We start from the raw sequence: 26,043 nt of genomic DNA on the forward strand, positions 1-26,043 counted from the left end.
AGTTACAGTTAATTAAAATTCGCCGGGTAATGAGTTGCCGCAGACAGGCTCGTGACGTCACATTCACATCACCTTATCCGGGCGCACCGAAGCATTTTAGTTTAGTACAGAGTATTTGCTTTTTCATGTCGTCGTAACCCTTTTTGAAATATTTGTCCAAATTAGGTAGTGTCAAGGACGTATTTCATATACTTTACATATCTGAAGTGATAAAAATATTTATTTTGATACGGATGAATTAGTTTGCATTATCCCGTTTTTTACATGGTCTACTTACCTAACCTGAAAATTAGACAGGTCCGGTTTTTTACAGAAGCGACTGCCTGTCTGACCTTCTAACCTGCGAAGGGAAAACCAGCCCAATAAATACTTGGTCCTTGGCCCAATTCAAGTATCGTAGCGAAAAGTTTGAGGGATGATTCAGACCATGATTCTAAATTGATATCAAATGGAATTTTCCGTCGCAAAAGTATAGAATTGAAAATAATTTAAAAAAATACTAAAATCTTCATGACACATTATTTTTCGACAGGAAATTCCACATGATATCGATTCAGAATCATGGTCTGAATCATCCCCTTCAGTACTCGTTATGGCGGCGGTGTCTCTAGCTAACACCAGTATGTACTTGTGTTTAGATAGTCATTTAGATTTTTATTTCATATTAAAGACCATAAAAAAATAACTACTACTTTTCGAGATATTAAAAATGGCTGGCGCGACGCGCTGCTAAATATTAAAGTTTATTTATACTAGTTCTCTCTCAAGAACAGAGTAACTCGTAAAATATTTGTTATTCCATGCATTTGCCAACTCTATTGCACATAGACAATAGTTTGGTTTTTTTTGACTTGGTTCTATAACTATATTTTATGTGAAGTTACCGTAATATTGAACTTTACCTATAGTAATTCGTACAGTAATACAGAAAAATCCTGATTTTTCTTTTTGAAAATTACAGAAATGAAATCAATTTATTTAATAAAATTACAAATTAAAAAAGATTTTTATGACAAATCTATACTTCACCTAACATTAAAGTTTAGTTTGTCTATGGGATTGCTATCGGTCGGTCAGACGGACGCATGTTACAATTTTTTCTGAAAGTTATTGTTGATAAATCTCGCTCTATCCTATTGTAGAAGAAAATTAATTAAATCTTGAACGGCTACTGTATTGTATGATACTTGTGTGTTGTTTATAATATTAGGTCTGTGTGGTGACCTTAGGAAGACGCTGTCGGAAACTCAAGTGGCATCTCGTTCGTTCAACCAATCATGTCGACGTGCCAGCCTTCAGGTTGAGTGAAAGTTTGGGTAACTTTTCAATTACCGTAGAGAAAATGTTTCCGTACCTAGTGCGGTAGTGTGGGGAGTGAGGAGAGCGTGGTGGAAAAGCTGACCAGATGGAGAGCATCGGCGGAGAGGAGATAGAGCGCGCGCTGATGGACCTGGGCCCGCTGCTCGGCGTCTCCATCAAGGAGGAGGTGCCCGAGGAGCCGCCCGACGCCGCTACCGCCTCCGCCTCCAACACCAGCACCAATGTAAGCCTTGCAACATTTTTTAAACTCTTACTTTCTGAACTCAGTAGGAAGTTGAAAGCAAACTGTAATGATATCTGTTTGACAATGTCATTAATACTATTTATATGCTTTATATTAATTATTGATGTCATTTCGTGTTCTTACTTCATATAATTGATCATAGAATCTTCAAGTATTATTAAAACTCAATTTTTACCGGTAGAAAACATTTACACCTTTTTATGATGTTTACTCAATTTACTCCACTCTTAGTTAAATTATTTAATATGATATCTAATGAATTTCTAACCATATAAGTGAAAATCTAAATAAAACCTGTATTGGCAAAAGTTACAATCAAACTAAAGATCACAGTAAAAAGTCACTAACTACACAAGGTTAGTCTTCAATTTCAATAATTACCTTACTGTGTGTTTCCTATTGATGCTTATGGTGCTGTATGCTTTTAAAATGGGTGTAGTAGTATACTATAGATTTCACCATAGATATCATAACTATTCTACTAGCTCAGAAATCAGAACCATTTATTCAACGTCATGATAAACTTGTTGAACGTCAATTTTATATTCTTTGTATCCATCCTCATCATTCTTCATCATCATCACAATCCTAACACCACACTACAATGTCAGTGCTATTGTCATTAGTTAAATAAAAAATTGTGATTGTTAAGCCATTGGTCCATTGGTCCAGCTATTAGCCGTAAAAACACCTCCACCAACCTGCAGTGGAGCAGCGTGGTGAAGTATGCTCCATACCCCCTCTGGTTGATTGAGGGGAGGCCTGTGCCCAGCAGTGGGACGTATATAGGCTGTTTATGTTATGTTATGTTCAATAGCACAGGACAAGCACTGGCATTAAAGGTTTAAATTAAATGACAAGATTTCATATCTTCTCAGTTTCTTTTTCTGTTGACCTGCCCAAATATGACCTTGGGCTCTCAATTGATTTGCATAAAAGTAATCTTATAGTCTCTTATATGTATAATGTAAAATCACAATTTCTCTATAACTTTTAACATCCTTGAAGCTGCATTCATCTATGTATTGTCTATTGCCTGCTGTAATAGAAATCAATTGACATGTTTTAGTCTTGTATTACAAAGAAAATGGATTGACCAATTTTGTTAAAATGTTTTGCCTGTGTTTGAGCAATGATCTGAATGGTTTAGCTTCACTTGAACTCTGTAAGCCAATGGCAAGACAATGTGTGCTAGGCCATTGTCATAGTGTTTAAATATCCATAATCTAGCAAATCTAAAGCCTGATTGATCTATCCTAAACAAATTATTATTATTTATTAAAAATAAGTACAGTACTTAACACAATTTAAAATAAATAAAAAAATAAATTTATAATAGTATCATGTTGGTACATAATAATTGTTATATAGAATGCACTCCACATAACATGGCCATGCTGAATTTCGTTGTGTACAATCCCTGTGTCTAACATTGTTTGAAATTGAATAGGCGGGCAATGTCGCATCCGCGACGTCGCCCGGCACCGGAGCCGCGGCCGAGGGCGGCGCGGACTCGCTGGCGTCGCCCGGGGCGGAGGCGCGCGTGCCCGCGTCGGCGGCGCGCTGCGTGCTGTGCGGCGCGGCGCTGGCGCAGCAGGACGGCACGCCCAAGCTCATGGAGTGCCTGCACTCTGCCTGCGAGCCCTGCATCAAGGCCAAGATCGAGGAGAAACTTGCTCCCAGCCGAGACTTCCTAGGTATATAATCGCGACATATGATGTTGTCGCAGTGACCCAGTTGACAGTGCAATCTTGAAAGTAATTCTGTTTGTCTGTTACCTTTTCACACTTATTTTAAACTGCTGACACAATTTGGACGAAATTTGGTGTGAAGAAAGTTTGAGACCTTGGAAAGAATGTTCCTAGTATAGTTTTTATCTTGTAAATCACACCCTAAAGGGATGGAAAAAACGTGGCGCGCGTTATATTATAACCGACTCCCACGTGGTAAATTAAGCTAGTTATTTATAAGAAAAGAACAAAACTTGTTTCAACATTTAAGCATATATAGAAATAGGCGAAATATTTATTTTTCCTACATATTCAAAAACTAAACTTGGAAAAAATATATTATTATACTTTTCATTTGTGGAGGAAGCAAGAGAAGTGTGTCAGGATCGAAGCAAATGGAATTCTATAGCCTCTGCTTACCCCGGTAGGAAACAGGTGTGAGTTTATGTATGTATGTACTTTTCTTTTGTAACATACAATTGCTGTTTGATTGTTACCTATTCGCGGATTTGAAGTCGTAAACTCTTATCGCTCATAGGAGCAGGAGATTAATTTTAGACCAATAATTTCTTGTATTAACTCTCTCTGAAAAACTTGAATATTTTTTTATTTTTGATATTATAAACGACCTGTTTTCGGTCACTGCCCCAAAAATACATATAAGACTGTAAATATAGGTCAACTTCTTTATACATACAGCTGAACCCCAATGATTCAATCAGTGTTACTTTCACTGATTAATACTCATCAATCAGTAAAGGTGGCGTCGTGTCCGCGAAAATCGATTTTGGTTTTTTTCTCCATACATTTTGAGCATTGTCCTTTATTTGTACAAAATATGGTAAAAAATGAGTCTTTAAGTTGGATGCAGTCTCACATGTTTAAAAACTTAGTACTACCTTCACTGCTAGTTTATGGCATAATGCTGAATGCTATACGCCGTGTCGGTGGTCGGTTACGGTGCAGCATAGAATGTCCAAGCTCGGTGCCCGCAGGTGCGGAGCGCATGACGATCACGTGCCCCGTGTGCCGGCTGCAGTGCCAGCCAGCCAACATGGTGGACCAGCGGTTCGTGCTCGAGAAGCTCGCCATCGACAACACCGGCAACAACGGTATGTGCACACCCTCTAGTACATCACCAGTCTTATGAGTTATTATATTAACTTATACTAAGTGCAGTTTTCACTAACACTGTTGGCTCGACCATTATAGATGGGGATACGACTCCTATCAGGCAGGTCTAATAGAAAGCTCAGTGAGGTAGTGTTACTTAGTTCATTTTGCGATGGATGTACCTCTGACTGCCCCATTGGGATTTATCCGTTAGCTTATGTTCTGTGGCTGTGTGGCAGATGGACCCCAATATCCAAGTTTAATATACATAACATAAATAGGTTTGTCAAGTTCAATAGTACTCTTGACACCAGGGTTGATCAGATTGGTCACTGACTTCACGTCTGACACGAGAGAAGATCGTATTCAGTCTTTATTGTGAAAGTGTTTGTCATGAAGCTAGTGATCTATGGTGTAATGTGAGCAACGCAAATGTTACCGTCGGTACGCACGCAGATTTAGAAAGCTTTAAGGGCTCTGAGAAAATAAAAATGAAACTTGGCATCACTGCCTACATGTCCCTTGTCTTAAACATGTAAAGCTTGGGCAAACTATGTACAGCCATAAAAACGTTATCTCCGATCTGTTGTTATATCATGTATGTCTTGTGCGAGTATATTCTGTTAGTTAATTAGTTATTTGTCACAGTCACATTACTGTTGACGCTATCTACCCGAACTTCAATCGTTCACTGTGCCTTGTTGGGAACACTCGCGTGAGTGCGCGCGACCTCTCGCGCTCGCGCGGAGCCTACCAATATAAGCATTGTATCGGTAAGTATGCACCGCTATTGGCAAAAAGCAATCACATCAACTCAGCCTAGAGGGATTAATAATTAAAAATCTACTGAAGTTTATATTATTGGAACGCGATACAGTTGCCGGTTACAAGGCCGGCTTACCTGTGCTGTTTCGACTGTCTGTTTGCTTTACATTTGTAAGGCTGTGACTGAATTTAATTATTTGTAATAGGTACTAATATTATTAAGAAATAACTTAGCTTTTATATTTTTTCCGATGTATGATGTTTATGGTATTTTTTACTGTGAACGCGCGTGCGTCCTGTATAGTACTAAACGATGTGTGGTGTATCGAAGTGCTGGGAGATTATTGTTGGATAAAAGTAAAATACGATTTTGACTTTCAGACAGTGTTCTGTGTTGACTCTACTTAGGAAATAACCGATCTTTGATTTGATTTTTCGTGTGTTAAGGGTCTGGCGGCGGGGAGCAGCAGTGCAACAGCTGCGAGGACACGGAGCCCGCCACTAGCTACTGCGTCGACTGCGCAGAGTTTATCTGCGACAACTGCGTGCACGCACACCAGAGGTACGACGCCACCGTTGCACATGCTCAGCAGGACAACAGCTGCGGGTCTATCAGTATATAAATTATGGTGTGTGTTTGTGTGTGCAGGCTAAAGATAACGAAGGATCACACGATCAAGTCGAAGGAAGAAGCGCTGGCAGAGCTGCAGGCGGCGGCGGCGGCCGGCCGCCAGGCGCACGACATGTTCTGCAGGGAGCACCCGCAGGTACCACCGTGGCTGTACTCGTACATCATTACATTACGCACGCAGCAGCCACTTACTTTCGTCTCGTCCTAAATACGGCTGCAAACTCGATAACAGCCAGCAACAGGGCGTGGGCGTGGGCGGCTACTGTGACCACGCCAGGCGCGACGCGCGCTTGTTTCACATTCACTAGTTCAGCGTGCACCAACTGAGGGCACACCTTCACTTGACATTATGCGTTAGGTGAGACAATTATGGACAAGAGCAAACCTATATTGAATTTAAAAAATCCTAGCGGCCGCCCGCTGTAGTCCAGCGTGTGACCATGAAGCTCGCAGCCGAGTTGTTGTGTTGTTTGTTACCGATCAATAAAGTTCAGCAATGTCGGGTGCGGGCAGACTCTGGACAGGTGACCGTTTTGTAGCTTTTATTTCGGATCCTTCCGTGCTTTAGAGAGCACTTAATACCGCCAGTCCTGGCGGAGGCTTTTGGGAGCCTACGTCTTCCTCTGCCAACTCTACCACTTACATTCGTTCCATAATTCTGAGTCACACAGAATTACGCACGAGCGTGTTAAATTATTGCCTCGTGTATTGCGCAATTTCTAATAACTGCGAGTAAATAGACAGTTATGTTTAAATGACGCATTTACGTATATTTTCTTTGTTCGTTCCGATGTATGTGTGGCATGGAATGCACCGTATCTTTGACGAGCTTGAAGGAATTTTTGATATTACTGCTGGCCATTACAGCCTCGTGGAGGCTCCGATACGCACAACCCATTTATGGGACGGTTCAGCTAAATATCAACTTGCCGCTTTGGACTCAGTGGAGCGCAGAGCCAAGAGGATGATCAGCAGCACGCGGCTAACAGCTAAGCTAGACTCCTTAGCACATCGGCGAAAAGTCGCCAGTATGTCGGTATTCCACAGATTGCACATCAGGGGAGTGTGCCCGCGATCTACACGAGCTCATTCCACCATCCCCCTTTTATCTTCGGACTTCCAGACGTACGGCCGGGTTCCATTCCTATTTGGTAGATATCCCAAACATTCGCACAAAGCGCTTTGCATCGTCCTTCATTATGCGCACTGCTAGGGAGTGGAATTCTCTGCCGTCTTCTGTATTTCCGAATGCAAATAACCCGGGTGCTTTCAAGGCCAGAGTGAACAGGCACCTTCTAGGCGGGCTAGCTCCATCTTATGTACATATATGTATATTCACACGATGATGCCCATAGAATTAAACCTTTGAATAAACTACTCAATGAAATGCATAAACACGACATAAACAGCCGTTTTTCTATGACGTCACAGTGTGCTTTTTCATACAAATTCCATAGTAATTTCGTGTTTTGACGTGTAGTAAAGTGACTGATTTGAATAGTTGAAAACTAGCCTTTTCTCCTGTATTAAAAAATTCATCCATCCAATAATAATAATATTTATCCATCTTAGGACTTCGTATCAACAGTGGCTGCAAGTTGTCTTTGATTACTTGTGGCTCTGCCCACCCCATTTGGGATTACGGGCGTGAGTTTATGTATGTATGTATGTAAAAAATTCAGTGCCTGTGTTATTGATAGGCACATATTATGGTATTTTATATATTGTTTGCATACCTTATATTTAGTATACAGTGGTTAAAGTACGTAACTTTAATTTTATTATTTTGCACTGTTTGCCCCGCTATTGTTATTTCATTAATTGTATTATATCATGTCACTCAAAGGTTGCCTGGAAGAAATTGCAACTTTAGCAATAAAGCAGCCTTTTTTTGTATGTTTGTTTAATTTGTATTTCTTTTGTGCAATAAAGAATTGTGTATTGTATATGTATTAACAGTTCAGAAGCGTGTGATGATGGATTGTTGTGTGTGCAGGAGCGCCTGTCGCTGTTCTGCGAGACGTGCGACCGGCTGACGTGCCGCGACTGCCAGCTGCAGCACCACCGCGACCACAAGTACCAGTTCAGCACCGAGATGGCGCACCAGGTACACGCCGGGGGACGAAGGAAATAAACATACACGCTGCAGTTGATTATTGGCGTTAAAACTTACACGAAACAGAACATTCAATAGTAAAATTGAAAAAAAAAGACTGCTGCTATCTAAACTAACTTGACACATTGTCTCCAGGCGCGTGCGAGTATCGCGTCGCTACTCTCGGAAGTGAGCTACAAGCGCGTCCTCCTCGGCTCTGCGATGAAGGTGATCCGCGACCGGCAGCAGCTGATTGCGGACAAGAAGAAGGCCCTGGTGCACGAGATCACGCAGTGCGTGGTGAAACTCACCAATGCCATCAACTCGCGCGGCAAGCAGCTGGTGCTGCGGCTCAACGAGGTGTGCGACTCCAAGCTGCGCACGCTCGGCGAGAAGAAGGACGCCCTGGAGCAGCTCGCGGCCATCACTGACCACTGCGTCGACTTCGTCAACCATGCGCTGGACCAGGTAAAACTTATTTGGTTTTTTAACAGATTTCAATAAAAGGAGGAGGTTCTCAATTCGTCGGGACCTTTTTTCATATAAAATAAAACAATCCACCGTTTTAAGAGTCGAAATGGGTGACTGGAGACGGAATTTCTGTTGCGATCCTTTATTAAGAAGTCATCGTTTAAAAAAATCTAACACTTGCTACAGTACTCCCGTCCACTTTTTATTTAAGTTTTGCTATGGATGTGATGAACCATACAGTGACGTGCTTTGTAATATTACGGCCGTGCTGTACTCCAAGCGCGGTGTGCGCGTATGTATATGTGTGCGTGTGTATATGTGTGCGTGTGTATATGTGTGCGTGTGTATATGTGTGCGTGTGTATATGTGTGCGTGTGTATATGTGTGCGTGTGTATATGTGTGCGTGTGTATATGTGTGCGTGTGTATATGTGTGCGTGTGTATATGAGTGCGTGTGTATATGTGTGCGTGTGTATATGTGTGCGTGTGTATATGTGTGCGTGTGTATATGTGTGCGTGTGTATATGTGTGCGTGTGTATATGAGTGCGTGTGTATATGTGTGCGTGTGTATATGTGTGCGTGTGTATATGTGTGCGTGTGTATATGTGTGCGTGTGTATATGAGTGCGTGTGTATATGTGTGCGTGTGTATATGTGTGCGTGTGTATATATGTGTTCGTGTGTGCAGGGCAGCGACACGGCCGTGCTGTACTCCAAGCGCGCGGTGTGCGCGCACCTGCAGCGCATCAAGTCGCGCCGCGCCGACATCCCCAACCCCGAGATCCCCGTGCGCATCAGCCTCGCGCTCGACAAGCTGCCCGACCTCATACGCGGTAACCGTCACACCACTTATTACTACTCTATACTGCTCAACAAAGGATTGGCTTATGTTGTAACATAAGCCACTGTACTCCTATGGGTCGCCGTTTGTATTAAGGTACAATTTTCAATAGTACAGTTGGCTCGCCCGTTACAAACATTGTTACGGTTTACCACCTATCCACGTTGGTCTAATGAAGTTCTTACTTACTAGTTCATCATGTGATACTATACCGCTGACTACCCCAATAATATATTTTTTATTTTTTAATAATAAAGATTAAAAATGCGATAATGTTAAATGAACGTATGTGTGTATTCGCAGTCCTGTCGACGATCGGCGCCATTGTGGTGGACGGCAAGGTGGACGGCGGCGGCGCGGGCGCGCAGGGGCCCTACCACCCGCCCGCGTCCCCCGCCGGGGGCGCAGGGGGAGCCGCGGGCCCCGCGGGGGCCCTGCTCCCCGTGGCCCACCTGCAGCCGCACCAGCCGCCGCAGCACTCCGCCGTCGTGGCGCTGCAGCACGCCGCCATGCATCAGGTCACTATCCACCTCTGCTATATTTGTAATGTAATGATTGGAACCATGGGTTCTCATCGCGAACATTAGGAAACATTGTTCAAAAAAAATTCAATAGATGACGCTAATAGTACCGATTTGTAATTAAAGTTTCTTTAAAAGCCAATAATCGATAAATAGGCACTAAAATTATGTTTTATAATTTAAAAGTTATACTCCAACCAAAAGTTAATCAAAGATATTGGCATTTAATGGAGATTTTTATATTTTTAAATTTAGTGGTTACTCTAGCGGATTTACGTCGGAACTACGTCGAGTATGGAGCTTGTTGAGGGGTTGAACGTTCTCGTTTTTATTAACGCCATCTATAATTATGTGTAAGAAGCTCGCTTAAAGTTGCGCCATCTATCGTTAATTATTGCAACATCGATCTAGCTTTGCCACAGATAATAAAATATTACGTTTTTAAAAGATTGTGTTTATTTGCAAAATACATTTTATTGAATTAATTAAATGTTTAGTTGTAATTCTCATAAATTATGGGAGATACAATATCAAATTTAAAAAAAAAATATAACCTGTATAAATATCATTTAAAACTAAATTTGAGAACAAAAAAAAAACGCAACTTTCAAATAACGTAGGTAGGTTAGTAACCTACCTATGTTTGAAAATGTTTGTTTTCGTTTGAATTACGAGTCGAACGCGCCTTCTACGTTTTGTGTATTGTGGTTTACAAACTAACCCTGGACTGAAATCGGACTTTGATTTGGCTTCATGAAACCTGCTTTCACGTAGCGGCACAGGAACAGTGGTTATAAAAAATGTCTGCACACAATTGTTCTTATTATAATTGTACAAATTCTTCGGAACAGAAGTCAATGTTCCGTTTTCCGTGGGATGACGTCAACCGCCTAAAAGTATGGCTTGAGAATTGCGGTAAGTAGTTAAATGTTTACTTTTATTTATTTTTAATATTAAACTGCAAAAAGTTATCAAACAAACAATTTGATAGAATCAATGACAATCAAAACTGGAATAAAATAAAAAGAAATACCTAATTAACATGGTGGGAAAGTTATTGCCACTCCCCCTACTTGCTAGACTATTATTTTGGTACCTAATCGGTTTATCATTTGTCACCATTTATCATTTAGTTTACCATAATTAATGTAATACTTAAACTCAAGCTGAGATCAACAGTTTAGAGTAGTAGAACAGTTTTTTCTGTCTGAAGAACATAATATAATTAGGTATTGTGCTCAATGTCAATTTGGAATTATTAAATTAACTTTTGTACAATTGGGTAATTTAGCATGGCATATAGATATACTAATCAAACTTGAAAATCATAATTAGTGATTTTTAACATATTCTTACTGGGAACTCAGGGCCTCCAGATTCTGAACCAATTGCTATAACTACTAAAGCACTGGAATAGTCAAAAACTTGTAAAGTACCTACTATATACCAATACTGTATGCGATGGATTTATATTTCCAAGTGAACTGTGGAATAAAAGGGACAAAAGTTAAAAAAAGTCAATCAAGTACATAATTATTGCTGAATTTTGGACTGTTTTATTGAACATTTTATAGACCAGGGCGGTTAAAATAGCCACATCGAAGCAATTCATCTAAGAAAGCAATATTGCAGTTTCACATTTTGTGCATATAAAAGTAAGTGTGCGATGCAAACAAATGTCAAATAGCAATATTGCTTTCTTAGATGAATTGCTTTGATGTAGCCATTTTGGCCCCCCAGATATCTACTTACACATTTACTTTTAATTTAAGATGAAAATAAATAAAAATAAAACATTAATTTATTTCTTCTTATACAGTCTTAATAGATACCTAAGATAAACTACTATCTACCAAACCTACAGTTTTGTACCAATTTCACACATCGGGACTGTGTACAGAAGCCAGGAACCCAAATGAGGTATACCTAGTATCTTGGTCTCGCTCACACCTGACCACCTTTCAGCAGGTAACAATCTATACATACATTATGTATAGGTAGGTACCTACAAGAACTTAATAAGACATGTCAAAAGTTGCTGTTTTAGTAGATTCTGCCTCTGTGTATTATTGATTAGAACATTAGGCTTATGATCTGGAGGTCCGGGTACTGTTTCTGATATTATCAAAATTACTTTGTGAGATTATTCATCACAAATCAAATATTTTTAATGATCACAAACATTTATGCAACATACCTACTACAGTACACATGGGAGGCCTGTTTAAGCAATTTCTTCCAGGGAACCACTACCATGATCCAACCATTAATCTTTGTTTAGTTATGACATTGCGGACTAAGTCACTTAATTGTCTGAAAAAGTAAGAGTAAGCTTTGCTTCAGAAATTATATAGTTGGTCCGGGCTACCACCAAAACGATTACCTCCTGTTATTTGAGGGTAGAGACGATCCAGCAGTGGAACATCTATAGGCTATTTATGTTTTATTGAAAATTATATTCTTTTCTTGTAGGTAATATGAACATTGCCCACTTGCCTGCAGAAAATTTGCGGTCAAGGTATTTATGCATTGACCATTTCAATATCAAGTATGTACGAAATGAGACTGGTCATAGAAAAAGACTCCAGAGAAGTGCAGTTCCAGAACCATATCAGACTCAAGACGTTCAAAATCGCTCAAGCACTTCCTCACCAGGTAAGCACAATTAATTTGTCAAGTTATTACCTACAATTGGGTAGGTAGGTACTTACCTACCACTGAATTAATACAAATACAATCAAATTTTTATTGTAGGTTAGTTAGGTACCTACCTATTGCTTGAATATCTACATAATATTGGGTTTTAGTATAGTGATAGTGAGTTATTACCTACATGAATGATACCTACCGACCTTGAGTTTTTTTGAAATGTTAGGTACCTAGCTAATTACAACTTACCTACTACTTAGATGTAGACAAGTTAATGTAGGTACCTACCTACCTAGTTAAATGTTTAAAGTAGGGGATAGGTTGTTTGTATGAAGTGTCCGGGCTGTGATGATAGATAGGTTCGATAGGTGCCTATAGACGTCTCGATTCCGAACCATTTTCAGTAACTAAACTATAATACAGCCGTATTAACATAAATTGTAGGGTTTAAAATAATTAAAGACGTAAAATATTACTTTATTGTACCTATACCAAGATACCTACCTACTATCTGTAATACCTACTTAATACCTTAATGACAAATTGACAGCCTCCGTGGTCTAGTGGTTAGAGCGATAGGCTCAAGATCTGGTGGTCCGGGTTCGATTCCCGATGGGGACATTGTCGAAATCACTTTGTGAGACTGTCCTTTGTTTGGTAAGGACTTTTCAGGCTTGAATGGTGATTCAAGCAATCAGGTGTGATTGTTCGAAAAAGTAAGATGATTCCGTGCTTCGGAAGGCACGTTAAGCCGTTGGTCCCGGCTATTAGCCGTAAAAACACCTCCACCAACCCGCAGTGGAGCAACGTGGTGGAATATGCTCCATACCCCCTCCGGTTGATTGAGGGGAGGCCTGTGCCCAGCAGTGGGACGTATATAAGCAGTTTATAATACCATAATAGGTAAGTATCTACCTAGGTAAGTTAGGTAGCTATAGGTAGAAAAGTAGCTTTTCGCTTTCAACTTTACGCAGACGGCGATTGTCGTAGATGGGTAGGTAATGTAACCTACCATAACGTAACCAGTTGTTTATGCCTGAAGGGGTAACAAACATACAGGCAGATTTACCTACATACCTAGGTACCTACTACGCATCGCATCGCATCGTACGTACCTATCATTTGCGTTTGCGCGACTCAGCCAGTAGGTAGGTACCTGCCTACCTACTTACCTACAATCGTAATAACACGTGACCTCGCGCAACGCAACAAGCTAGAATGGATCTTATCTTTATAATGACATAAAGTCTATAGTTGCTCGACACACGGAATTGAGACGTAGTTGTTTACAATCTTGTACAAAACAGTGCACCGCGCTTACAGGGCTTATAGGTATATATTATAGCGGTTATTAAACTACCCAAACGCGATGCGTCGAGATCGCGGGCTCGGGCATCAGGATCGGGCAGTGTTATAATAAACAGTTCATTGGTGGGCGACCCACGATTTCGTCATACATTTTATAGGTAGGTAGGTTACATTGGTACACACGATGACCTGACGCATCGTGTGTGGCAGATGAATCGAGTTAATGTAGGTAATAAAGCCTTATCATTCCACTTACTTAAGTAGGTAGGTACCTACTATGTTTGTGGCTCTTTCACGCAAAACCTATACCGCAGCGTAGCTACCTAAAATCATATAGGTACGTAAAGTAAGGCCAACCAGACGAGATACAAAAAGGTAAACAAACGGACCATTACTGAGTTACATTGCGATAACCAGGGATTATCATCTCTGTCCTTATCACTCGTACGCGCAGTTATGGCGTCAGTTGGTCAACGACAGCTGTCATTGTGTTTCGTGGTAGGTACAGGAAAGCAGTCGGTACTGCAGCTGTCAACATTTGGACCGCCATTTTATGAACATGTTCATTTCTGTTTGGATTGCGTTCGAAGTGATACATATTTTTTCGTCCCCGTATTTACCTACTTAGATTTTTGTTCTTATTATTCCGTTTCTGTTACTTTTATTTTTGATTTTTGCTGGTATTATGAGTAGTTGTTGATTTAAACACAGTATTGACAACATGATTGATAATACGATAGATAGTTTTATCATAAACACAGCTGACTCGGACTCTTCCGACGAATCATCTTTGTCTAGTACAGACGACAGCGATTAAAATTCGAACTTCATGATAATTTATTCAAATATAAATGTTTTGAACCTCTGAAACTTTGTTTACATTCTATATCTCGTCTGGTTGCCTTTAACACGTCAGTAATCTAATCATTATTTTTATTTATTTTATTTTAAGTTATATCTGTCATTATAATTAAAATCTATTTATTCAAATAAAAACAAAACAAACACACCCTATAAATAAAACACCTCCTCCAATGCGTCACATCGAGGCAAGGTGCCCAACAGGCTGGCAGCATTACCCCTCTGAATCGCCAGGCTAATTCTCTGACAGAAATAACTACCAGCCCTAGCATCCCCCGAAGCCCCGATAAGACGCATTGAGAGATCTGTCATTATTATTTTTTTATTCTATCTGTCATTATAATAATATTATAAAACAAAGCTCCCACGCCATTCGCTCGTCTGTTTGTTGGCGGCTATCTCAAAAGAAAAAAATAATAATAATAGATATAACTTAAAATAAAGTTAGATGTGTTTACAGGAATTAGCACCAATGTCATGACTTACAAGAAGTGTTACATATTTTTTTCTTTGAGCTTCTATATTTGCAACTTTTTACCACGCACTTCGCATGTTGCCAGTTCGGCGCCTAATCGCGCACCGCGGAGAAATACTGTCACGTCGCTATATTAACAGTAACTTTGCGTCCCACTTTTTGAGCGCTGATGTTCAATCTATGTCCGAAAAAAATCAAGACTAGTGGGAGCTTTCATCGAAAAAGCTGCCTAATGGTTTTGAGATATAACAAAACAATGTATTGTGGTTTTTTATAAGTACCTACCTATGTCTATCTTTTAGGAATCACTTATCATACACATTTTAATATTTATAAAATGGCTACGTTAATACGTTAGTTACCTACCTACTTTAATGAATGTTATAATTGCCCTTTTCTTCCTTTATGTTAGGTATTGTTATCTCCAACAACTTTGCTTTACATTCATCTTTTGGGGCCTTTGGCGACTCAATCATAACCCTGACACTAGGGTTGATGAGGCTGGTATTCCACCCACGATAAGAAGATAAGATTCACGACATTATTTAATACATACTATTTTTCGTTTTAGGTTCATCAGGTACTTTTAAAGTACTGACACCGAAAAAGGTGTACAAAAATAAACGGCTTCGCGACTGCGAACTTGAAGAGCTCGTGGAGCCGCCAGCAGTAGCATACCAGTGCAACACGCCGAAGAGAAGATGGTTGTCAATTACTGAAGACACGCCAAAATGCAAAGTGTTAAAAAAGAAATTAGTATTGTATCTTACAATAACAAAATGTAATACCTTTTGAATTAAAGAAGTAGTTTAATTGAATATTTATTGTATTTTCATTCTAGTCATTAAAAAAAAATCCAACTTCATTAAATTTGTTAATTTTAATAATCAAGTAGGTATCTTAATTATAATATACTAATACTACTTTTATATAAATTGTAATGAACAATTAATTATTTATAGTTACTTTAAATGATATCTATCTATGTAATGGAAAGGGGATAGTAAAATAAAAAAGACACATTTCTATTGTTTAGTTATTTATTCAAAACCATACACAAACTCAGTTGAATCAGAAAAGCTGGATCAGTGTTTTTCCCAGGAAAACCTAGGTAACTATTTGGTACTCAACTAAAACTCATTTAAACAGGCACATTATTGCCAGATTCACATTCGGCTGTTTGCACATCCTTTCCTTTACTACTTGTTCTCTCTCTTTCCACTTATTTTATATTATCTTGACTCAACCAGGGTACTCGCTATATTATGTTACCTACAAATGAAAATATAATAGTTATTACGTCTTGTTTTTTGTCGGGACGCTGGGCAGCACACATGTCGGTTGTCACATTGAAGGTACCTGTGTCAATAATTTGAGCTATGCTGACGACATGGTGCTGCTCAGTCCTTCGATAGCTGGTTTGAGGAAGCTGATATGTATCTGTGAGACATACGCGGAGGAGCACGGCCTAAAATACAACACAAAGAAGAGCGAGCTGCTTGTATTTAGAGCACGTAACCAGCCGCCACGCAGTGTACCACCCGTGTGTCTCAATGGTGTAGCACTTAAGAGAGTTGAACAATTTAAGTACCTCGGCCACGTCGTCAACAGCAGTCTAACGGATGACGATGATATAGAGAGGGAGCGTAGGGCGTTGGCGGTGAGAGCTAATATGATTGTCCGCAGGTTTGCTCGATGTTCCGCAGAAGTTAAAGTGTTACTTTTTAAGGCGTTCTGCCAATCATTTTACTCGAGCGGTCTGTGGGTGACACATACGCGTCGAGCCTATAACGCCCTACGCGTACAGTATAATAACGCTTTCAGGATGCTGTTGGGGCTGCCATGGCGCTGTAGCGCTTCTAACATGTTTGCGAAGGCAAGCATAGATGGCTTTCACGCCATAATTCGTAGGAATGCCTGGTCTCTGCTGCAGCGCCTACGAAACAGCACCAACGGCATCCTGAAAATGATTGCTGCTAGACCGGACTGCTTAATCCAACGGCACTGGGTCGAAGTAGCTATGGGTATAGTAAATAAGAAAAAAAAATAAGTAAATAATTAGATTTTAAATTAACAATACTAACATAGTTTATTAAGCACAATTGTTATTAACCTACTAATAATCTATGGACTGTTATACATATTTGTGTTGGTCTGAAATAAACGTTATATTATTATTATTTATTATTATTAAAAGAGCACATTAATTTTGATCGGCAATGATATTCAGAACAAAACATTTCTACCACCCATTAGGTATTATAGGCATTAGTTTATCTATGTATCACAGATAATATAATAACATAACATAAGCAAGATCTTGCATCCCATTGAGGTAGTCAAAGTAACATTCATCACAAGATGAACTAAGCACACGCACCTCACGAGCTTTCCGTTAGGCTAACGATAGGCTGTATCGCTACCTATAATGGTCAGGCCAAGTGTGCTAGATGTGAACTGTTTAAATTAAATTAATGCAAGTCCGGTACCAGGGTTTGAACCGGGTTCATCGTTTGAGATGCAAACAAGTCTACCATTATGACCTATTTTATATTAGAGTAATAGTGACTATATAATAATAGTAGGTATATTGCAATGTATGACAAAACTTGTGTGCCAAAACTCTGCTCTGTCCGCCCTGAGAAGGAGAGTAAGTGTGAGTTAATACTCTCATATACCAATGAGTAGTAATAGTAGGCTCTATTTTTTACATTTAGACACATGGATGACCTATTACGCATGTAATCCGATGAGTTTGAAATTTATCTACTTTATTGAACATTTAGATATTCGGGCTCAAAGAAATGGGTTAATGGGATAATAATTTAAGCATACATACCTGGCATAGTGCGATTCTCATTTATGCAGAACAGAAGTCAGGATTAAGTTTTCACTATAATACCTACAACTCCAAAGAAAATATTTTTCTTTGAAAAGTAGTGTGGCTTTCATGAGGTAGACTTGTATCATATTCATCACTTGGTCATGGTCAGAAAATTGTTGATATGTGGTTCAAATAGCCTTTGCATGTCATTCTTCATAATGGTTATCATCGTCTTTAGAGATCTGAAATAAATTACAGGCTTAAATTCACAACACGCTCACTGCCTAACTAGACTTATTTAACTTTTTTTCAACAAACAGTATATTATGATTTGTATCATAGATAGGTGACAGCTACACAAAAAAGTATCTACTACATACATACTTATACTTACGCCTGTAATCCCGATTAGGCTGGGCAGAGCCACGAGTAAGCAGAGACCAATTTGGAAGCACTTTATACAAAGTCCTCAGGTGCTTAACCGGTGGTCCAATGTAATGTTTCATCATGCTAGAAAAGACTTGTCTTTCATAAAGGTTCTCCTCAGTCGGGTTTACGACACGCCCGGGATGATAAGGGACGATTGCGTTCTAGGTAGGACCTTAGCTATGTTTTTAATTATCTTCCAGTTTTAGTAACTAATTAGATACTTACAGGAGTTGGAGATATATTTTTGCCAATACAAAATGAAGACGTAATCAATAAACCCCACCAAACAAAGACCTTGTATTCTTTGCCCACCAAACATCAGATATAATCGTATGTCAACTAACAACTGTCACCTTGACAATGTCACAGATCATTGTCACAGATTATAATACTACCATGTCAACGTTGAGAAAAAAAATCCGTTTGCGCCATCTATTATCTTAATTTTACTCTAACTCTAAGTAAATATATTGTGCTTGCAATAACTTGCACTCAGTAAGCTGAAATTTCACTAGATGTCGCTCGATTCGTTCGATCCCATCAATAAATGACCACTAGATGCCGCTAAAAAAGGGGCGTTTTAGCGGCATCTAGTGGTCATTTATTAGAACTAAAAATAGCCCGAAGAATTGCCCGAGTTAGAACGGCACAGTTTCGTTGTATGACGTGAGGCATCTGTACGTTAGTATTATATGATCTGTGATTGGAACATTTCAATGGTGTAATGGTTATACAAAGCTCCTTGATTGGAGCCGGACCTCGCGTGGAGATTCCAGAGGACAACCAATTAGAGATCTAAAAAGGCCATATTGCAATTGATACCCACATACGTATAAACTCACGCCTATTTCCCACCGGGGTAACCAGAGACTATGGAATTCCATTTGCAATAAACAATCATCATTAAAAATAGCTAAATTGCAATTTGGCATTTGTTTACATTGCGCACTTACTTTATATGCGCAAATATTAAATTGCAATATTGCTTTTTAGATGAATTGCTTCGATGTGGCCTTTTTAACCTGACATTTTTATACTGACTTAATTCGCGGCAGTGTGAAAATGAGATAAGAGTAAGCCTACACCTGCAATGTACATTGGACATTATAACATTAATCATAACTCTTTTTTTTGCAATGAATATATCTTGAGACATCGTTATTCCCTCCGTTTATATTCATTTATGAGTAAAAAATAAAGATATCGATAAACTTGTTCCATGCCTAGACTCTGGCGCGGTACCAGGTTAGTCTTTAGTCCAGTGGCCCCGTGTGTAGACATAGTCGGTGTTGTTATGTACTCTACTGCATGATCTATACAGCTGTTACAGTTGCATGTTCCTTGTCGTACTGTACTACTGTTACTTCATAAGAATATTATTATATTACTACAAAAAAATGTTTTCTTTCTTTAATAATAAACAACTGAAAGAATGGGTGCCGATTCTGGCAGACAAAACTTTCTTAGTCTGACAGCTAATAATAGTCGAGTTCACATAGGTACGAACGGGTGCAAGGCAGAGATAGGCCTAGTTTCAGAATTTTCAAACGTAATTAAAATTAAGTTAGTGTCTACCAGAATTGACACCAATGTTACTTAAAATTGCATGAAATGTTTTTACATACACTATAAGGTCCACTTTCTTCAAAGGTCGTCTCTAAGGTCGGTCATTGACCCCACAACTCACTCGAGAGAAGGTATTGCACTACTGATTAGAGAAGCGAGAAGTTGCGTAATAAACATTTGTTAGGTATCGGTTTTTGTTTGTATCAAAGAAGCACGAAGTAGAGGGAGAATTTAAATATAGCGAATTTATTGAAATGATATGAGTGTTGTTTGTGTGTATACAGTCGTACGTGCAGTCGGTGTCGGCGGGCGCCGCGGGGGCGGGCGCGGTGGCGGGCTACCTGGGGGCGGGGGCGGGCGCGGGGGCCACGGGGGCCGGCGCGGGGGCCCGCGCGCGCCTGCACACCCCGCTGCGGCACCCGCACGTCACCTCCACCACGCACCCGCACCACCTGCACGGTACGTGCCGCCCCACACACATTGTCGTCACTCCACCCCAGCTGTCGAAAGTACAAGTATCTATGACTGCGTTGTCTTAGAGGTGACATTTTGTTTTATATCCTGATTGCTAAACAGAAAAAATACAACTGTGTTGTCAGGCATGAACGAGATGAACCTGCGGGGGCTCCTCAACCCGGGCCGCGGGTCGCGCGCGCCGCCGCCTGTCCACCCCGCTCAGGCCATGCAGCACGCATACCAGCACAGTGAGTACGACGCTGCATTCATTCATTTTGTAGTATATTAAAAAGTCCGGCTCTGCCGGCTTCTACTTCTCAAAAACTGGGTCGTTCAAATGGAAGAAAAATAATATTTCAAAGTTCACTTTTCATTTTCTTTTTGTTTTAAATCACGAGTTTACAATTTCGAATCGAATAAATGATACCACATCGTCAAAGTAATTTATCTCCTTGTTAATGATTACACGTAGTTGAGGAATTATAATTATTAATTCAAAAAACCGGCAAATCGGAAGTTCAAACATGAGGCGTTTGATTACTTGCATCATGGTATAATTGTGACCCATTATCTTACAGTGATGGGTGCGTATAACAACGCGTACGGCGGCGGCGGCGGGCCGGGCGGGGGCCCGGGGGGGCCCTCGGGGCGACGCTCGGGGGGCCCGCGGACCCCCTCCCCCGCGCCCCCGCACTACCCGCACCACCACACGCAGCAACAACAACAACAGCAGCTGCAGCAGCAACAGATGTTGCAGCACCATCAACAGCACGCGCCCGCCAAGTGGCACATCCCGCAGCAGAGTCTTCCCAATGGTATTTATTTACCTTCACTTGTACTGCACATCTAGTTATTTGTTTCTAACTATTCCCTTTTTGTACAATTCTCACATTCTATTGTTACGTCAGCGGCGTTATCCGGAGGGAGGAACTGCCAAACCGAATGTGTCGCACATGTACCTCTGACTACTCCATTCGGAATACAGTCGGGAGCTTATATTATGATAGAACTCTGCACCCGGCTGTAGTTGGAGTAAAGCTAAGAGTGTTGGTTGTGAGGTGGATTACCAACCTAAGCAACCCTGGTGTCAGGGTTATTACTGAGCCGCCAAAGGTCCCTGACATGGCTCATGTAACGATTACTACTTACATCAGTAAGTAGTAACCGGGACCAACGGCTTAACGTGCCTTCCGAAGCACGGATTCATCTTACTTTCGGACAATCAGGTGATCAACCTGTAATGTCCTATAACCAAACTAAGGATCATAAAGTGTTTTTTTTGTGATATGTCCCCACCGGGATTTGAAGCCGAAGCCTCCGGATCGAGAGCCCAACGCTCAACCATTGGACCACAAAGGCCGTGGAGTAAAGCTAATAATATTGTATTGTATTGTATGCGTGGCAGGAGCGCTGGAGCCGGCGGCGGGCGGCGGCGGTGCCGGACTGGACTTCAAGATCACGCTGAGCAGGCAGGCGCCGCGCCAGCCCAGCCTCGTCACTTCCACCAACCCCAAGACGCCCAGCCCTAATCTGCAGGTGAGTTCAACTTGCAAACAAAATTCGAACAAGACGACTACGATTCTATAAAGGCATCTTTGTACGAATTTGTCTCGTGCGGGGACACGCAGGAACTTACTCCAAATACCATGTGAGTACACGCACCCGTCGTAGACGACAATGCAGAATCGTACGAAGCCGCGGCCGAAGTGCGATCGGTGTTACCTACGTTCCGCTCATCTCTCACCTCACTAGTTGACGCAGGAGAGAGCTTGTCATCGCCGACCGTGACCTCGCGTGTGTTCCCCAGGGCGGCGGCGCGCTGGTGTCGGAGCTGGACGCGGTGTGCGCGCAGTCGGTGCAGGACCTGATGGCCACCATCGCCAAGCTGGACTCCAACGGCGTGCAGGTGGTGGCCGAGCCCCCGCCCCCGCCCCCGCCGCTGGCCGCCGAGCCCGCCGCCTCGCCCGCGCCGCACGTGCACTCCTCCACCGACACGCCCGCAGGTGCCGCCTCCTATGTTGACAAAATGCGATCCTGTATTAAGCTTTCGATAAATGTTAGACCCTATCCGTCCATAGGGAAGGCCCGTGCCCCAGCAGTGGGGACGTTAATGGGCTGATGATGATGATGATGAAATGTCAAACATAAAGTCTGTTTGCAGCGGAGGTGATGGCAACCACCACCGGCGGCGGCGCCAGCGACCCCAACGAGGACTGGTGTGCCGTGTGCATGGACGGCGGCGAGCTCATGTGCTGCGACAAGTGCCCCAAGGTGTTCCACCAGTACTGCCACATACCCACCATCGAGAAGCTGCCAGAGTTAGTATAGCATCGCATTATCATCATTTATCTTTATTTTTCTCACACCGATGTCCGAACCCACCACCATACCTGACATCCTGAGGCGGCCTAATAAGTGCTCATTTTCTTTTTCGTTTTTCCACTACACAACTGTGGGCGGTGCGAGGCGGAAAGTGGTCCTTGTATCCGTAGTGTTACTGTTTATGATGTTCGGGCAGTGAGACGGAGACATGGCAGTGCCTGCTGTGTGTGAACTTCGCGGAGCTGGGCCCCGAGCCGGCGGAGGAGACCTCGGGCGGAGGCCTGTCGGCGCGGCAGCAGAAGCTGGTGGAGCGCATCACGCTGGAGCTGTACTGCCAGTACGAGGCCAGCCTGCCCTTCCGCGAGCCCGTGCCCAAGGACAACCTGCACTACCACGCCAAGGTGACCACACATCCCCTTTGAACAAGAAAAATAACAAAAATTTAGTGCAGCTACGTTCAAATTGTATAAGCTCTTTTCAAATGCTACAAAATGGTCATAGATAATAAAATAAACTCGCTTTACAATCAGTCGATTACATAAGATCACTAAATCTTTTAAGGGGCAATGTATACGTTTTTACAATAAGATTCCCATTGCCATTCAGAATTTGCCTAAACAGAAACTTTACAAAAAAGGTTATTATAAAGTTAGTGATTATTTAGAAGATATTATGAATGCATGGGATTAAATGTCTGAGGACTGATATTAGGCAGCTAAATTATTCAATCGTATAAAAATATTTTATGTTTTTTTTTTTAAAGAACGTCCAGGGCACTTTGCCGAGGTTTTTCTTGCAGCTTCTTTTCCCCGGCTATACAGGTTGTCAGAAGCTGCAGTAGTTTTAGGCGGATGAGAAGTTCGTTATGTAAAAATAGACCCACCTTCCCGGCGTGCCGAAGGATTACCGCGAGGCCGGCGCGACGTGAGCGTTGCGCCCGGCCGTCGCGTGCGGTGTGTCAGTGTGCCTGTGCCCGCAGGTGGCGCGGCCCATGTGCCTGGACATGATCCGCATGAAGCTGCAGCCGCGGGCGCCGCAGCGGTACTCGCACGTGGCGCACTTCGTGGCCGACTGCCGGCTCATGTTCCGCAACGCCTACCTCTACAACCCGGTAACCACGCGCTACATTGACATTAATATGTTATTACTGATACAATTGGCTTGTACACTCATAAAGAGATGTAAGAAATGAAGTAAGCGAATAGACCATTTCAATCTTCAGACAATGCTTCAGTCTTATATTTTTCCAATATCTCATTGATTTTATTATATTATTTTTTATTTTATTGAATAGAATTTTGTGTAGCGCTAAAATCAATAATAAAATAACAAACAGTCAATTTCTTAACGTACTATGTGACGTATCGTCCGTTGTGTTCGCAGCCGGAGTCTCAGATCTACAAGGACGCGAAGCGGCTGGAGGAGTTCTTGGACGCGCAGCTGGCCAAGTGGCTGCCCGAGTACGCCTACTGGAGCGGCGAGGGCGAGCCGCCCACCAAGCGCGCCCGCCTCGACTGACCGCCGTCCCCCGCGGCCGTCGCGGCCCCGGCGCTCTCTGCGGCCCTGGGGCCCCCGGCGGCCCCTGCGGCACTAGAGCCCCCGGCGGCCCCTGCGGCCCTGGGGCCCCCGGCGGCCCCGGCGCCCCCTGCGGCCCTGGAGCCCCCAGCGCCCCCAGTGCCAGCCGCACTGCCCGTGGCCACGGTGTACCCGCGGTACTCGATCGCCAACTACTACAACACGTACGGCAGCCCACACGCAGCCGACCTGCGAGGCACCACCTACATCAACTGGAGCCTTGGATAGAGAGCTGCTACACTTAACCGTGCACAAAACTGTCGAAGTACAGGTCGCCGATCTAAAGCGATGCATAAAACTAGGTCCTCGCATCCGAGACAGACGTATAAAACTTATTATAATATATTAATATATGTAGGCTAATGGTTTTAATAAAGTGGTATAAACTGAGGCGACGTAGGATGTACGTCCTGTTCTCGTATTGTTGTGGTGGACCGGTTTCGTACTCATGTTCGAGTATCATATGGCGACTCGTAGTCATTGTTCATGGTTACAGGTTGTATTATTCAGAATGTGCTAACGAAATTATATTTCTGAATCGTGCGACTAAAGATCTTAACTTACACGTTGCGCGATTTCTTCTAAATAAAAATGTGTAAATGTACTATCAAAGCTTTTTAAGGGCGATGTATCTTGATCCATAATTGTGACATGTTTCAAAGGTGCACTCGGTCCCTATGAGGGGCTCTGCGGTACACTCGGTGGTGTTTGAATCGACAACAAGTGACAGATAGTTAACCCGCGAGACTTCAATACAAGTCGCTACTGTGACATAGAAACACACTGCCTGTAGCTCTATGTGGCAGCTTACGATATTGTATATTTACAAGTAAGCACTTCTTTACATAGTAAAGAAATAATCTAATTTAGACATTAATTCAAGGATACAACGCAGAATGGTTCGTGTACCGAGTGCAGTAAGGACGTTATTGTGAGTGTAGCGATGTTATAGATATTGTTTGAATGGATAGCATTGTTCTCGTTCCGTCATAGTGCCACGTTCTCCATGATTTTCCTTGTTAACATGTAGCGAATATAAAATATTATATTTGTAGCTAGCTATTAAAGCCTTGAAAGTATTAAATATTATTGTTACATAGTTTTCCATTACGACGAGTATTGACAGCTGATTGTATAACCAAAATGTATAGTTTTATACAGATATAATAAAGCCCTCTCGCCGGCGAGGCGTAGCGGCGTAGGTGCCGGAGTGAATCGTTTCAATTTTGATACATTATTGTGATTTCTACTTTTCATCACGTTGTTGGATTGATCTCTGTGATATATTGAGTAACGTTTGTTTGTCATTGTGTTGTGTTGTCGCGTCGCTTGTTCATTCGATTGGCTTATTTATTGTATATCTTGATTGTATTTAGTTTTAATTAAAGTAATTCTGTCATCGGTCACGTATTATATTAGTAAAGAGTGAGCTCTGTAAGGTCGTTTATAAGACGTATTGTAAGCGAGAGCATCCAATGTCGGTCGCCATTGGCAGCAGGGGTTGACCATGAACGGTGAGATGTGGCTCTCTCGGAGAAAATGATTCTTAATTCTGGTTCCTTAGTTTATTTTAATTTACAGCACACATGTGTATATTGTCTCTAAGATTTATATTTTACTCCACTTCTATAATATTAGAAATAAAGACCATTTATTCGACTTTGGGTTTTTTTTACCAATATCACTTGTTGCGAAAGTAGTGTTGCAGGATCGTAGTAATTGGAGTTCCGTGGTCCCAGTCTACCCCAGTGGGAAATAGCGTGAGCTTATGTTTGTATGTCCCACTTGTTTTAGTCATCATCCCCTTCTACCACATAAGCCAATTCGGACTTTAGTAGTTGGTGTCA

The 26,043-nt window shown here is 41.7% G+C and overlaps 1 protein-coding gene and 1 long non-coding RNA gene across 2 annotated transcripts; one reads left to right on the top strand and one right to left on the bottom strand.

The window, feature by feature from the left end:
• Positions 1 to 1,063: 1,063 nt before the first annotated feature.
• On the top strand, positions 1,064 to 25,855 carry LOC126375595 (E3 ubiquitin-protein ligase TRIM33). Its single transcript, XM_050022597.1, has 18 exons — positions 1,064 to 1,543; positions 3,015 to 3,261; positions 4,290 to 4,406; positions 5,620 to 5,734; positions 5,822 to 5,939; positions 7,800 to 7,910; positions 8,055 to 8,366; positions 9,058 to 9,202; positions 9,514 to 9,728; positions 20,128 to 20,302; positions 20,443 to 20,547; positions 20,878 to 21,114; positions 21,696 to 21,835; positions 22,107 to 22,302; positions 22,461 to 22,617; positions 22,818 to 23,022; positions 23,601 to 23,732; positions 24,005 to 25,855. Exons 1-18 carry the CDS (start codon positions 1,406 to 1,408, stop codon positions 24,137 to 24,139), a joined length of 3,000 nt encoding a protein of 999 aa, XP_049878554.1. The 5' UTR covers positions 1,064 to 1,405; the 3' UTR covers positions 24,140 to 25,855.
• LOC126375608 (uncharacterized) lies at positions 16,094 to 18,593 on the bottom strand. Its single transcript, XR_007567619.1, has 3 exons — positions 18,503 to 18,593; positions 17,864 to 18,090; positions 16,094 to 16,296 (listed from the first exon to the last, which is right to left on the bottom strand). It is a non-coding gene; the product is annotated as an uncharacterized LOC126375608 (long non-coding RNA).
• Positions 25,856 to 26,043: the final 188 nt, after the last annotated feature.

This window comes from Pectinophora gossypiella, chromosome 19 (genome assembly GCF_024362695.1).
Source record: "Pectinophora gossypiella chromosome 19, ilPecGoss1.1, whole genome shotgun sequence".
Lineage (NCBI taxonomy): Eukaryota > Metazoa > Arthropoda > Insecta > Lepidoptera > Gelechiidae > Pectinophora > Pectinophora gossypiella.

What these genes read in the sequence shown, in the direction of transcription:
- LOC126375595 (XM_050022597.1), top strand. Translation starts at nt 1,406, where the DNA reads ATGGAGAGCATCGGCGGAGAGGAGATAGAGCGCGCGCTGATGGACCTG. An exon ending in TGCGTGCACGCACACCAGAG is followed by an intron (nt 5,735 to 5,821) that starts GTACGACGCCAC and finishes TTGTGTGTGCAG; the next exon opens with GCTAAAGATAACGAAGGATC. An exon ending in ACCATCGAGAAGCTGCCAGA is followed by an intron (nt 22,618 to 22,817) that starts GTTAGTATAGCA and finishes ATGTTCGGGCAG; the next exon opens with TGAGACGGAGACATGGCAGT.